This window comes from Taudactylus pleione, unplaced genomic scaffold (assembly GCF_031769625.1).
Source record: "Taudactylus pleione unplaced genomic scaffold, aTauple2 ptg000897l, whole genome shotgun sequence".
Classification (NCBI taxonomy): domain Eukaryota; kingdom Metazoa; phylum Chordata; class Amphibia; order Anura; family Myobatrachidae; genus Taudactylus; species Taudactylus pleione.
Window position 1 is genome coordinate 1,085,171 of NW_028285298.1, and position 12,570 is coordinate 1,097,740.

Sequence of the window (12,570 nt, forward strand, 5' to 3'; positions counted from 1 at the left end):
GTGTCAGTAGCGATCTGAGAGGTGCCAGTATACTGGTGAGTACAGGTGTGTCAGTAGCGGTCTGAGAGGTGCGAGTACACTGGGGAGTACAGGTATGCCAGTAGCGATCTGAGAGATGCCAGTATACTGGTGAGTAGAGGGTTGTCAGTAGTAATCTGAGAGGTGGGAGTACACTGGTGAGTAAAGGTGTGTCATTAGTAATCTGAGAGGTGGGAGTACACTGGTGAGTACAGGTATGTCATTAATAATCTGAGAGGTGCCAGTATACTGGTGAGTAGAGGGTTGTCAGTAGTGATCTGAGAGGTGCGAGTACACTGGTGAGCACAGGTGTATCAGTAATGATCTGAGAGGTGCGAGTACACTGGTGAGCACAGGTGTATCAGTAGTGATCTGAGAGGTGCGAGTACACTGGTGAGCACAGGTGTATCAGTAATGATCTGAGAGGTGCGAGTACACTGGTGAGCACAGGTGTATCAGTAATGATCTGAGAGGTGCGAGTACACTGGTGAGCACAGGTGTATCAGTAATGATCTGAGAGGTGCGAGTACACTGGTGAATACAGGCATGTCAGTAATGGGCATGTTTAGAGGTTATGACAGGTGTATCAGACTTTAGATGCATAATAAAAAGAGTATAAAGGTGAATACAGGTGAGAGACTAGCAGAATAGCAATCATAAGTGTGTGAAGGAGAATTTACTACTACCAACTATCAAAATCAGAGCAGGGGGAACAGCGGTGACTGGATGAGAACCTTACAGGAAGAAGCCTGCATTTTACAAAGGCCACTACACCGCAGGTTTTTAATGAGAACTGTGCAGGTGAATTATCGATGTGCCAGGTGAGTAATGGGAAGTGTACAGTTAAGTGCAGGTGAATTATCATTATGTCAGGGAAGTGTACAGGTGAGTTATCAGTATGTCAGGTGAGTAATGCAAAGTGTACAGTTAAGTGCAGAGGAGTTATTAGTATGTCAGGTGAGTAATGCAAAATGTAGAGGTACCTGGAGGTGAGTTATCAGTATGTCAGGTGAGCTATGGGAAGTGTACAGGCAAGTTATCAGTGTCAGGTGAGATATGGGAGGTGTACAGGTAAGTTATCAGTGTCAGGTGAGCTAATGGAAGTGTACAGGTAAGTTATCAGTGTCAGGTGAGCTATGGGTAGTGTACAGGTAGGTTTTCAGTGTCAGGTGAGCTATTGGAAGTGTACAGGCAAGTTATCAGTGTCAGGTGAGCTATGGGAAGTGTACAGGTAAGTTATCAGTGTCAGGTGAGCTATGGGAAGTGTACAGGTAAGTTATCAGTGTCAGGTGAGCTATGGGAAGTGTACAGGTAAGTTATCAGTACATCAGGTGAGCTATGGGAAGTGTACAGGTAAGTTATCAGTACATCAGGTGAGCTATGGGAATTGTACAGGTAAGTTATCAGTGTCAGGTGAGCTATGGGAAGTGTACAGGCAAGTTATCAGTACATCAGGTGAGCTATGGGAAGTGTACAGGTAAGTTATCAGTGTCAGGTGAGCTATGGGAATTGTACAGGTAAGTGCAGGTGAGTTATCAGTCAGTACTAGGACCACTCACCTGGATCAAGGTTATACATTTCCAGCAGCCGGAATGCCAGTTTGCTCACAGTTTTCAGGTTTAGTTTGTCTGGTTTCGCAGGTGGAAGACCCTTATACTCTCTAAAAACAAGTGCAGTTGGCACCAGATGGTTATTGGGCAAAACACATTTATTTAAAATTCCTATAACCAGTAACCATGGACAGTTAATGCTATGGGTCTAGATCTCTGTAAAACACAGGCTATATTTACCTGCTAAGTTTTCTGGCGTTGAAACTTGAGTCGCTCCATCGATCCAACATTTGGAGCAGCTGAGACTGCAGCTCCGGGTGCCCAGCCACATACCCCTCCACCAAGTTAAATCTCTCCATCAGCAGCAAGGGGGCGCACATCTTCAAGAGCAAAGACCATCAGTGAGATAAGAGGCAGACAAGATCCAAACATCTCCCTAAATGTGGAGTAAGTGAGTGGTGGTGCAAGGTGGGGTATTCATCTCAACCAAAGCTCCCCATCCATTATGCTTATCCGAAATGGATAGAAATAAGACAAATATAATACTTATATAATGAGGAAACCTGGGGATCAGTATAAAGGTAACAGATTTTGTGGGCACTCGATATCAGCTGTAATAGGGTGGTGTGCGTGCAGCATAGGGAGTTGTGCCGTATACTGTAATGTTAAGGACTAACTTGTAATGGAATGAACATAATGTATCACTACTGTCAGGAAAAGGTTTCAGAACACAGAACAATCGACCTGTACGCCAAGAGCGTCACAGGGCTCTGTACAGTGCAGGACACACACACTCTCCATTGTAACTTCATGGCAGAGCGTCACAGGGCTCTGTACAGTGTAGCACACGGACTCTCCATTGTATCTTCATGGCAGAGCATCACAGGGCTCTGTACAGTGCAGAACACGGACTCTCCATTCTAACGTCATGGCACAGCGTCACAGGGCTCTGTACAGTGCAGAACACGGACTCTCCATTGTAACTTCATGGCAGAGCGTCACAGGGCTCTGTACAGTGCAGGACGCACACTCTCCATTGTAACTTCATGGCAGAGCATCACAGGGCTCTGTACAGTGCAGCACACGGACTCTCCATTGTAACTTCATGGCAGAGCGTCACAGGGCTCTGTACAGGGCAGGACGCACACTCTCCATTGTAACTTCATGGCAGAGCGTCACAGGGCTCTGTACAGTGCAGCACACGGACTCTCCATTGTATCTTCATGGCTGAGCGTCACAGGGCTCTGTACAGTGCAGAACACGGACTCTCCATTGTAACTTCATGGCAGAGCGTCACAGGGCTCTGTACAGTGCAGGACACACACTCTCCATTGTAACTTCATGGCAGAGCGTCACAGGGCTCTGTACAGTGCAGCACACGGACTCTCCATTGTAACTTCATGGCAGAGCGTCACAGGGCTCTGTACAGTGCAGCACACGGACTCTCCATTGTATCTTCATGGCAGAGCGTCACAGGGCTCTGTACAGTGTAGCACACGGACTCTCCATTGTATCTTCATGGCAGAGCGTCACAGGGCTCTGTACAGTGCAGAACACGGACTCTCCATTCTAACGTCATGGCACAGCGTCACAGGGCTCTGTACAGTGCAGAACACGGACTCTCCATTGTAACTTCATGGCAGAGCGTCACAGGGCTCTGTACAGTGCAGGACGCACACTCTCCATTGTAACTTCATGGCAGAGCATCACAGGGCTCTGTACAGTGCAGGACGCACACTCTCCATTGTAACTTCATGGCAGAGCATCACAGGGCTCTGTACAGTGCAGCACACGGACTCTCCATTGTAACTTCATGGCAGAGCGTCACAGGGCTCTGTACAGTGCAGGACACACACAATCTCCATTGTAACTTCATGGCAGAGCGTCACAGGGCCCTGTACAGTGCAGGACACGGACTCTCCATTGTAACTTCATGGCAGAGCGTCACAGGGCTCTGTACAGTGCAGGACACACACACTCTCCATTGTAACTCCATGGCAGAGCATCACAGGGTTCTGTACAGTGCAGGACGAGGACTCTCCATTGTAACTTCATGGCAGAGCGTCACAGGGCTCTGTACAGTGCAGAACACGGACTCTCCATTGTAACTTCATGGCACAGCGTCACAGGGTTCCGTACAGTGCAGAACACGGACTCTCCATTGTAACTTCATGGCAGAGCAACACAGGGCTCTGTACAGTGCAGGACACGGACTCTCCATTGTATCTTCATGGCAGAGCGTCACAGGGTTCTGTACAGTGCAGGACACGGACTCTCCATTGTAACTTCATGGCAGAGCGTCACAGGGCTCTGTACAGTGCAGCACACGGAATCTCCATTGCATCTTCATGGCAGAGCGTCACAGGGCTCTGTACAGTGCAGAACACGGACTCTCCATTGTAACTTCATGGCAGAGCGTCACAGGACTCTGTACAGTGCAGAATACGGACTCTCCATTGCAGAGCATCACAGGGCTCTGTACAGTGCAGGACACGGACTCTGCATTGTAACTTCATGGCAGAGCGTCACAGGGCTCTGTACAGTGGAGCACCATTGTATCTTTATGGCAGAGCGTCACAGGGTTCTGTACAGTGCAGAACACGGACTCTCCATTGTAACTTCATGGCAGAGCGTCACAGGGCTCTGTACAGTGCAGAACGCGGACTCTCCATTGTATCTTCATGGCAGAGCGTCACAGGGTTCTGTACAGTGCAGCACCGTTGTAACTTCATGGATGTGGTAACACAACTCACCTGCTCCAAGTCTAGATCAGGCTGCAGGTTCAACTTGGTACTCAGAATGGCCGCCTAGAAAAGAAGAATTCCTGCAAATTAAACACGATATAGTCGAATATTCTGCCTGCTCAGTACCATAACAATCCACAGAACCTAATTGCAGGAAATTGTCCTCCACAGAATAATACAAGCCCAATCAAGCATAATAATAAGCCGTGTGTGTGGGGTGCCACAACGCTTTACAGAGAATATTTCAGTCAGTCGCATCAGTCCCCAGTGGAGCTTACAATCTATATTCCCTACCACATGTACAATACACACACACACAATTTTTTGTCAAACACAAACACCAATTAACCTACCAGAATATTTTTGGAGTGTGGGAGGTAACCGGAGCACCTGAAGGAAACCAACGCAAGCACAGGACAGGGGGAGAATATACAAACTCCACACAGTTAGGCTGTGGTGGGGGACTGAACACAATGCTGTGCGGAAGCCATGCTAATCATTACACTAACCACCCTGGCCAAATTGCTAACATTGCTAGGTATATATGAATAAGTAAACCTGCGTCTTCCAACCCAATAGCATTAAAATGACAGCGCACAGACATGAAATAAGGGGGACATAAGCATAAAGACCATTTTTTATTATTATTTTCTTTTTTTTTTCTTTATCGACACTCGGGATGACGTGTGACCAACAAGCGACCGCTCCTATGAATGTAATCACTCCCTGCTGAGTCTATGGGAAGTGATGATTTAGAAAAAATATATGTATTTATTTAGCTGTAACACCATAACAATTATCCCAGGTTTGTTAATTATGTTAAACCTCAATCACAAGCAAATCCTAAATGTATGCGGTTCCCCTCACAGGAGCTTACATGCTATAATGGTGCTACATGCACACCCCTGCAGCAACCCTCAGTAACCAATCAGAATGTAGCTGTCATTGCTTTATGTCATGTTATGAAATGTCCTTGACATAAGGATGACCGTAGCACACATTAACTTGTTTTGTGGCTATTTTATACGACATCCCTCATCTGAGAACTGGAGAGGCAGCCATTTTCTGGGCCATGCAGCCTATCCGTTCACTAGGATCTGGCGACATCACTTCATTGTGAGGCTCACAAAATGGCTGCCTTTGTCCGTCTGTGAGGGATAGACTTTATATTTGGCACTGTTCATCATCATCATCATCATTATTATTATTATTAAGCAAAAGTGTGATTGGTTGCCATAAGTTACAGCACATTTAGCTTATTTCATAAAACAATGTTTTGTTAATTTTTTTTTTTAACAGCGAGGCATCCAGAGCCAACCATCACAAGTGGGTACTGCCCGCCAAGATACCTGGAGGAGCTAGGGTCCCTGAGCAGTATACTGTTATACTGTATGGCACCCAAAACTGAGCACGCTCAGCCTGCGCAGACAGAGGCCACCCTGAGACATGAAATACATCACAGCCCGTTCATTCACAGGACCCTTTGCTAATCCAAGCTGACAAGAGGCTGAATGCATTTGCTGCACTATCAGAAGGCAGTGAAGCATGCAGGGCCTGCCAGACTGGCCCTCTTTGTGTCTGACAATGGCTGCTCTCAGTGGGAGGGGCAGCCCTGCGACAAGAGGCACCTTTGTCCTCGCCTCTCTCTGCCTTTTTGGAGTGCAGGGAAGTCTCATTCAGCCGGCCACAGTCACTCTTTCAAAAGGCTGAAGTGTAACATGAGACGGCCATGAAACACTAGCCAGCCTTCTGCCTACCCCTTATTATTCCCAAGCACCGCCTGCTCCATTCAGGGGGGTCTTCAGAGAATAGCAGCACACTATACGAGCCTCTGCTGCGCTCTGAATTCCACCATTGTTTGCGTATAATCATTAGAAAAGGAGGAGAGGGGAGAACAGAGGCCAACGGGCATCAGTGAAGCCATCTTGTATTTCCTGGAAGCCATTTTCGTAGAACCTTCAAGAAAGGCTTTCAGCGTTTTCAGTTTGTACGCCCAAAAAAAAAAAAAAAAAAAAAAGTATTAAAAAACCTTATGGGTGGCATGATCACTAGGGTGCGAACTGCGGGGAGTTTTTATGTGCTCCCCGTGTTGCGCGGGCTTCCTCTCAGGGTGGCGAGTAAGAATTGGCTTCTGACAAAATGGACCCCAGTTTGTATTGTGTAGAAGAGAATTTAAAATGTAAGCTTCAATGGGGCAGGGACCAAAACGCTGCGTTATATATATGACATTTCTATGCAAACAAACAATAGTAATAATAATAATAATAGTAATAATAATGATGACGATGAACAGTGCCAAATATAAAGTCTATCCCTCACAGACGGACAAAGGCAGCCATTTTGTGAGCCAGTTTGTATTGTGTAGAAGAGAATTTAAAATGTAAGCTTTAATGGGGCAGGGACCAAAACGCTGCTTTATATATGACATTTCTATGCAAACAAACAATAGTAATATTATTATTATTATTATTAATAATAATGATGAACAGTGCCAAATATAAAGTCTATCCCTCACAGCCGGACAAAGGCAGCCATTTTGTGAGCCTCACAATGAAGTGATGTGGCCAGATCCTAGTGAACGGATAGGCTGCATGACCCAGAAAATGGCTGCCTCTCCAGTTCTCAGGTGAGGGATGTAGTATTAAATAGCCACAAAACAAGTTAATGTGTGCTACAGTCATCCTTATGTCAAGGACATCTGTATTTTAGGACAGTCTATCTCCGATGTTGACACTTTTCTTTTTCGTCTCATTAAGAATAAAATGGTTTTGTTTTTTATTAAAACATTTTTTTTTTACAATGTGTTACGGTCAGGTGGCTGGTTTTCACCCATAGTAATAGTACATAGACCCCCACATTACACACACACGAGCCTGGACCTCCGATGCTTACCTCTTTATACTTTCCCATCTGGTGCAGGTGTGTAACATTTCCCAGTAGAAAAGGTGCGTCCGCATCCTGCAGGCGGTAGATGGACAGTAGGATATCCAAAAGCTGCCCTTCCATGACTAAACCGAACACGCGTGTCTGCAGCTTCCTCAATCTCAAGCCAGACTGAAATACACAGAGGAGGTTGGGGCCATTAATGACCAGTAAAAGGATATTCTACCTTCAGGCTTGTGTTCTTTATTGCTTTAGGCCATCAATGGCCCTTCCTGCAAGGAACGGTGCAGTGTTTTTAAAAAAACCTCTGTGCTTTTCTTCCAAGCTTTTACATCATCCCGTACAGTGACCTCTTTTCTACCCTCTTGAATACAACATAAATCTGCTTTCTACAATTCTATCCAATGCAGAGACACTAGACAGATGACAATATCATTAACAGAGGGCTACAATGTACAGAAAGAAACAAAATACAGCTCCTTTCTGTAGTGAAGTCTCTCTGCAGTGTACTTATGGAATATAGCATGAGGGTAGTTACAGATGCTTCGTCCTACACTGTGGCTTCAGTCGCGCCAAACAATCCATCTGGGCCGCGCCAAGCGTCTTTACTCAAAATGTACGTCTTATTCGCAAAAATGTTAAAAAAACAACTGGAAGCACCAAACCTACTTTGCTAGATTGCACTGATCAATTTGATGTGCGACATTTGTGGGCCTGATTTAGAGAACACGCAATGCCGATAGTTACGCAGTTGAGCGATTATGTGTAAACTGCGCAAGCGCCCTAAGCGCACTGTGCACGCGTCCAGGTAAATCACCGTAGTAACTCACAGCGACTATTTACTCGCACTGTGTTGACAGTCAGGGAACATTTGGGGGAGGGGACGGAGAGTGGTGGCAAAGGACGCAGGTGTGTCGCAACCGTATCCCAGGAGTGTCACAGTCTGCGATCCCGTGAAAGTGGCGCTGGCATCTCAGCCATAGGGTTGCCCAAAACTGCGATAATTGAATGATCTGAGACAGATGTTGCGGATTTGGGCCAGAGTCCGATGTGGAGGTAATGCCCATATATTCGCAGTTGAGCGTTCATTGGCCGACTGAGCATGTGTCGCAGTCGTACTGCGCAAGCGCCAAGATACCTTAGTTATACCGCTCGCAGTGCGGATTTCTTTGCAAAGCGGTTGCCATTCAGAGACCGTTTGGTAGGTGCTTATGGAGAGCTACGGCAAAAATACAGGCGTGCTGCGGCCGTGTTTGGGGCGCGTCTCAGCATACTACTTCCTGCGGCCATTCAAGGTTACTCAGATGGGCGATTACTGAAGGCTCTGCGACCACTGCTCTGCCTTTGTGCGCACTTGCTTGGATCTGCCGCTGGTGTGCGTCTCAATACTACGTCCCAGCTGGTGACAGCATTCGCACATTTTCGCACAGCAGCCACGGGATGGTAGCTGCGTTGGCGTTAGTGTACATCTCTGAACCCTGTGTGCGAATGAGTCTGAATCTGTATAGAAAGTGCTACAATGCAGCGTTCGCCAGTTTTCTCACGCTAAGTTCCGCTGTGACTTTAACCGCACAGAAATTCATTTTAAACACGTAGAAAGTCGCAAGCCCAGCGTCTGTAGGACAATTTGAGCGTCTGTAGAAGACTTTTCGCATCGCTGCGTCTGCGATGCAAAAGTGGCCCAAAATTTAAAGAAAAAGAGGCTAAGCTACATCTCTCCCAGGCGTCTCGCGCCTCGTGGCGTATGGAGGCGAGGTGTATGTGGACACATCTCTATAAACCAATGTATTATGGTCAACTGAACGTGGGCAACCGATTTAAAGAACACAAAACAACAGCCTCAAGTAATCTAACATGAAGCATAAAACATCAGTCACAATTTGAACTGTAAATTATAAGCCTATAATTGGACAGCTGGAATACTATCGTTATTATCACACATGTAACATCCAATCTTCTGACTGTTACAATACGGACATTATAAAAGGCATAGCAAACAAAATATTGCAGGCAACCAGCATATTACGAGTCACCATAGGGCCACCGTCACTGGATATGAAGTACGAATGACACGGTCACATTACCCACAAGTAGGGATGTCACTGCAGTATTCAATACTAGGAGCAAAATACTCTGCAGTCGACATTTAGAGGTATATTTACTAAAGTGTAGGTTTTTAATAGTGGAGATGTTGCCCATAGCAACTAATCAGATTCTACTTAACGTTTATCTAGCTGTTTTAGCATGGTCAAATAGCAAAACTGTGGCAGGGAATGCTGGGATGTGTAGTTCTACAACAGATAAGGGGGGCTGCTTATTGCCCACCTCTAATCTAGCACCTGCTAGAAGATAATGGCTAGAATCTGATTGGTTGCTATGGGCAACATCTCCACTTCTAAAAGCCCCGCACTTTAGTAAATAAACCCCTAAAGCCGCGTACACACTGGGCGAGGTTTTAAATGACTGAACGATATAGTTATCGTTCAGTCGTCCACTATATCGTCCAGTATGTATGCAAAAACGATAAACTATAACGACCAACGATGCGTCTCCCGCAGATCATTGGTCTTTGTCATTCATCGCCCAAACATGCAGGCTAGCATGTTTGGGAATGAGGGAGGGAGCCCAGCACTGAACGATATCGTTCATGATATCGTTCGGCGTTTGTGCTCAGTGCCGTTAACGACACCGAGCACACCCCTGCCGGAGACACACTAGACGATGTCGCTCATGGAGCGGATCGTCTAGTCATCGTCCTTAAGAGTATTAATGGTCACCATGAAATTCCATGACCATGCCGGGCTCCAAAACCATCATTAAATACGCAAGTGATGCTACTAGAGCCTGTTGGATAAGTACTTTGGAAATACTGGTCATTCCTGGACGGTGAGTGGCAGGTGGCTGTTCAGCCGCAAGGTAATGACCCATCTCATGGGCGCGTTATAGAAGTGTCGCAGGCGTGCTGCTCCAGCGTTTGCGTAGACAGACGCTGAACCGCTCACATACCCTAAAAGGAGAATCCGCACCTAGCACATGACTGGTGCAAGTTTCAATGGTGGGACCGATCACAGCGTCTAAAAAGATGCGCCAGATGGCGATTCATCATCTATAGACGCCGACTGTTGGCGTCTCAGTCCTGGCACATTGGGACGCATGGCTGTACACCAGGGAAGACCTTTGTAGCTGTACCGGCCATAAAGTCGCAGACGTGCGACTGGCAAATGACGCAGTTACGGACAATGGCTGCATCCGACTGGGAACCAGGCCCTATATGTAAATAGTATTTTCTGATATCCTCGCGTATAATTTGCGAGTTCTGACGCAGTCCCTTCAACGCTTATTCGGGTGTAATAAAATGAGCAATGCGCATCCTACTGTAAATTATTACTGCTAATATCCGTATACTTTGTACCATATATAATCTACAGCAGACCTAGAACAATCTGTTTTCATTCCCTACTTTTGTAAATTCTTCTAAAAAGCACATTTCATTGTCTAACCTGATGGCTTTCTGGATGATCTACTAGCCACTTCTGAAATTCATTAGCCATGAAAATGGCCAGAGTATTCCCCCTTCCCTTAGAGGAATTCCAGGCCTCCAGCAGGTCCAGGAGAGCCGCCTCCGGGTCGTCCAAGGTCGCGATGAATTGTCTCACGTTGCTCTGGGCCTGTAGCAGCACAAATCAGCTGGTTACATATATGTTGTTCAACCTCATATCTAGGAAAATTCCGCTCACTACAGGTACAAATAACCACGGAACACCAGTGGGCAGCGGCTGGTTCTGGAATACATATGAATGGGGATGGCCATCGACAGTTTACAAATATCGAAGGTTTACTGTCGACGGTTTTGCCATCGATGGCAGAGAGCCAGTGGTTTGTTTTTTTTTCCCTGCTACCGACATGAAGCTTAGTCCTGCCTGCCCGCTAAGCCCAGCCCCCCAGGTTTTTGATTGAACCGGGGCTTGTCAGGCACCGAGCAGTGTTGGCCATTGAGTGGTGCAAACCATCGTTGGTTCACCACAAATGGAAAACCACCGATGGCCATCCCTAGCTGGAAAACATCACTCTTACAATTTCCTAAGATATCGCTGGCCATTATCCAAGACTACGCAGCCCTTCAAAGCTGGCTCATGTCTGACATCCTCAACATACATGTATGTATACTATTTATATTCCTGGCATTCCTTTATACCCACTGATAAGGTCATATCTAACATACAAATCTGTCTTAGGGAGGGCATCCACTAGACGATTTTATCCCTGTCCAACCTCTTAACGATTTTCCCTTGAAGTTTCCCTTGAAATATGATCTTCCACTCTGAACAATTTGCAAAAGATCTAACAATAAACTATGTTGTTTTAATCTGTGATTGAGAGCTTTCAGCTATAGTGGGCAGATAGTGGTTCATCGTTTGATCGTTCAGCGTGAACGATGTGTAAACGATTTGTAAGCAATCAAGTGAAATTGACCTGCATGTTCAGTCGATGGAGGAGACGATCAAACGACCAGCGGGAGCGCGCATCGTACATCGTTAGAAACAATTACTGCACGATTTGCAAACGATGTTAGAACGATTATCGAACGACTTTATCATTATCGTTCAACTTTATCGTCTAGTGGATACCCCCCTTCATTTGTGCAGGGAAACATTAATTAACCGTCTACAGCAGGGGTGGGGAACCGTTTTTCGTCTGAGGGCCATTTTAAACTATATCATATATATACATACATACATACACACACACATATATATATTATATTATATATATATATATATATATATATATAAATAATTAGTCATGGGCCCAGTGCAGGCCATGCCCCCTCCATGTGATGTCACACGGGGCGGTGATTACAGCAATGCCTGGAGCATCCTGAGGATGCTCCGGGGAGCTGTGACCGTCTGAAACATTCTAAGGATGATCCAGGTGGCGCTGCTGCATAGATTCTGGCTGCAGGATGCCATTCTAGCCACCCTGCTAGCCAGATGAGGCCAGCAGAAAAAAGCTCAGAGGACAACACCAATTGATTCTGGGGGCCTTATGCAGCCCCTGGGCCTGAGGTTCCCCATTCCTGGTCTACAGTCATGTGAAGGGACGAAGCGGTAAAGAACCAGCACATCTTGAAATCCTACCTTGCCACTGTATGAATGTTTAATGCAGCATCACTCCAGTTATTCAGCGGGAAGACGTTAAATGACTTACCTGCTCCACATTCCTTTGTGCCCAAGCAATGTGCAGTGTTGATAGAAACAAAGAGTAATCTGGTCCTGCGAGAGAGCAGGTGACATAAAAAACAAACAAAAAACAACATAAATGGAAAATCTACAATAAAACCACGAAATCGGTCAATATAAAGAGAGTTTATTGAT

At 46.0% G+C, this 12,570-nt stretch overlaps 1 protein-coding gene across 1 annotated transcript in view; it reads right to left on the reverse strand.

Annotated features, from left to right (window-relative positions):
- The window catches only part of EXD3 (exonuclease 3'-5' domain containing 3), a 253,305-nt gene that overhangs the window by 166,107 nt on the left and 74,628 nt on the right, over nucleotides 1-12,570 (reverse strand). The window contains exons 4-9 of the mRNA XM_088459144.1: nucleotides 12,404-12,468; nucleotides 10,696-10,863; nucleotides 7,205-7,366; nucleotides 4,322-4,375; nucleotides 1,809-1,948; nucleotides 1,578-1,678 (exon numbers count right to left, since the gene is read on the reverse strand). Of these exons, the coding sequence (XP_088315270.1) occupies nucleotides 1,578-1,678; nucleotides 1,809-1,948; nucleotides 4,322-4,375; nucleotides 7,205-7,366; nucleotides 10,696-10,863; nucleotides 12,404-12,468 (690 nt within the window). The remainder of the gene's footprint in view (nucleotides 1-1,577; nucleotides 1,679-1,808; nucleotides 1,949-4,321; nucleotides 4,376-7,204; nucleotides 7,367-10,695; nucleotides 10,864-12,403; nucleotides 12,469-12,570) is intronic.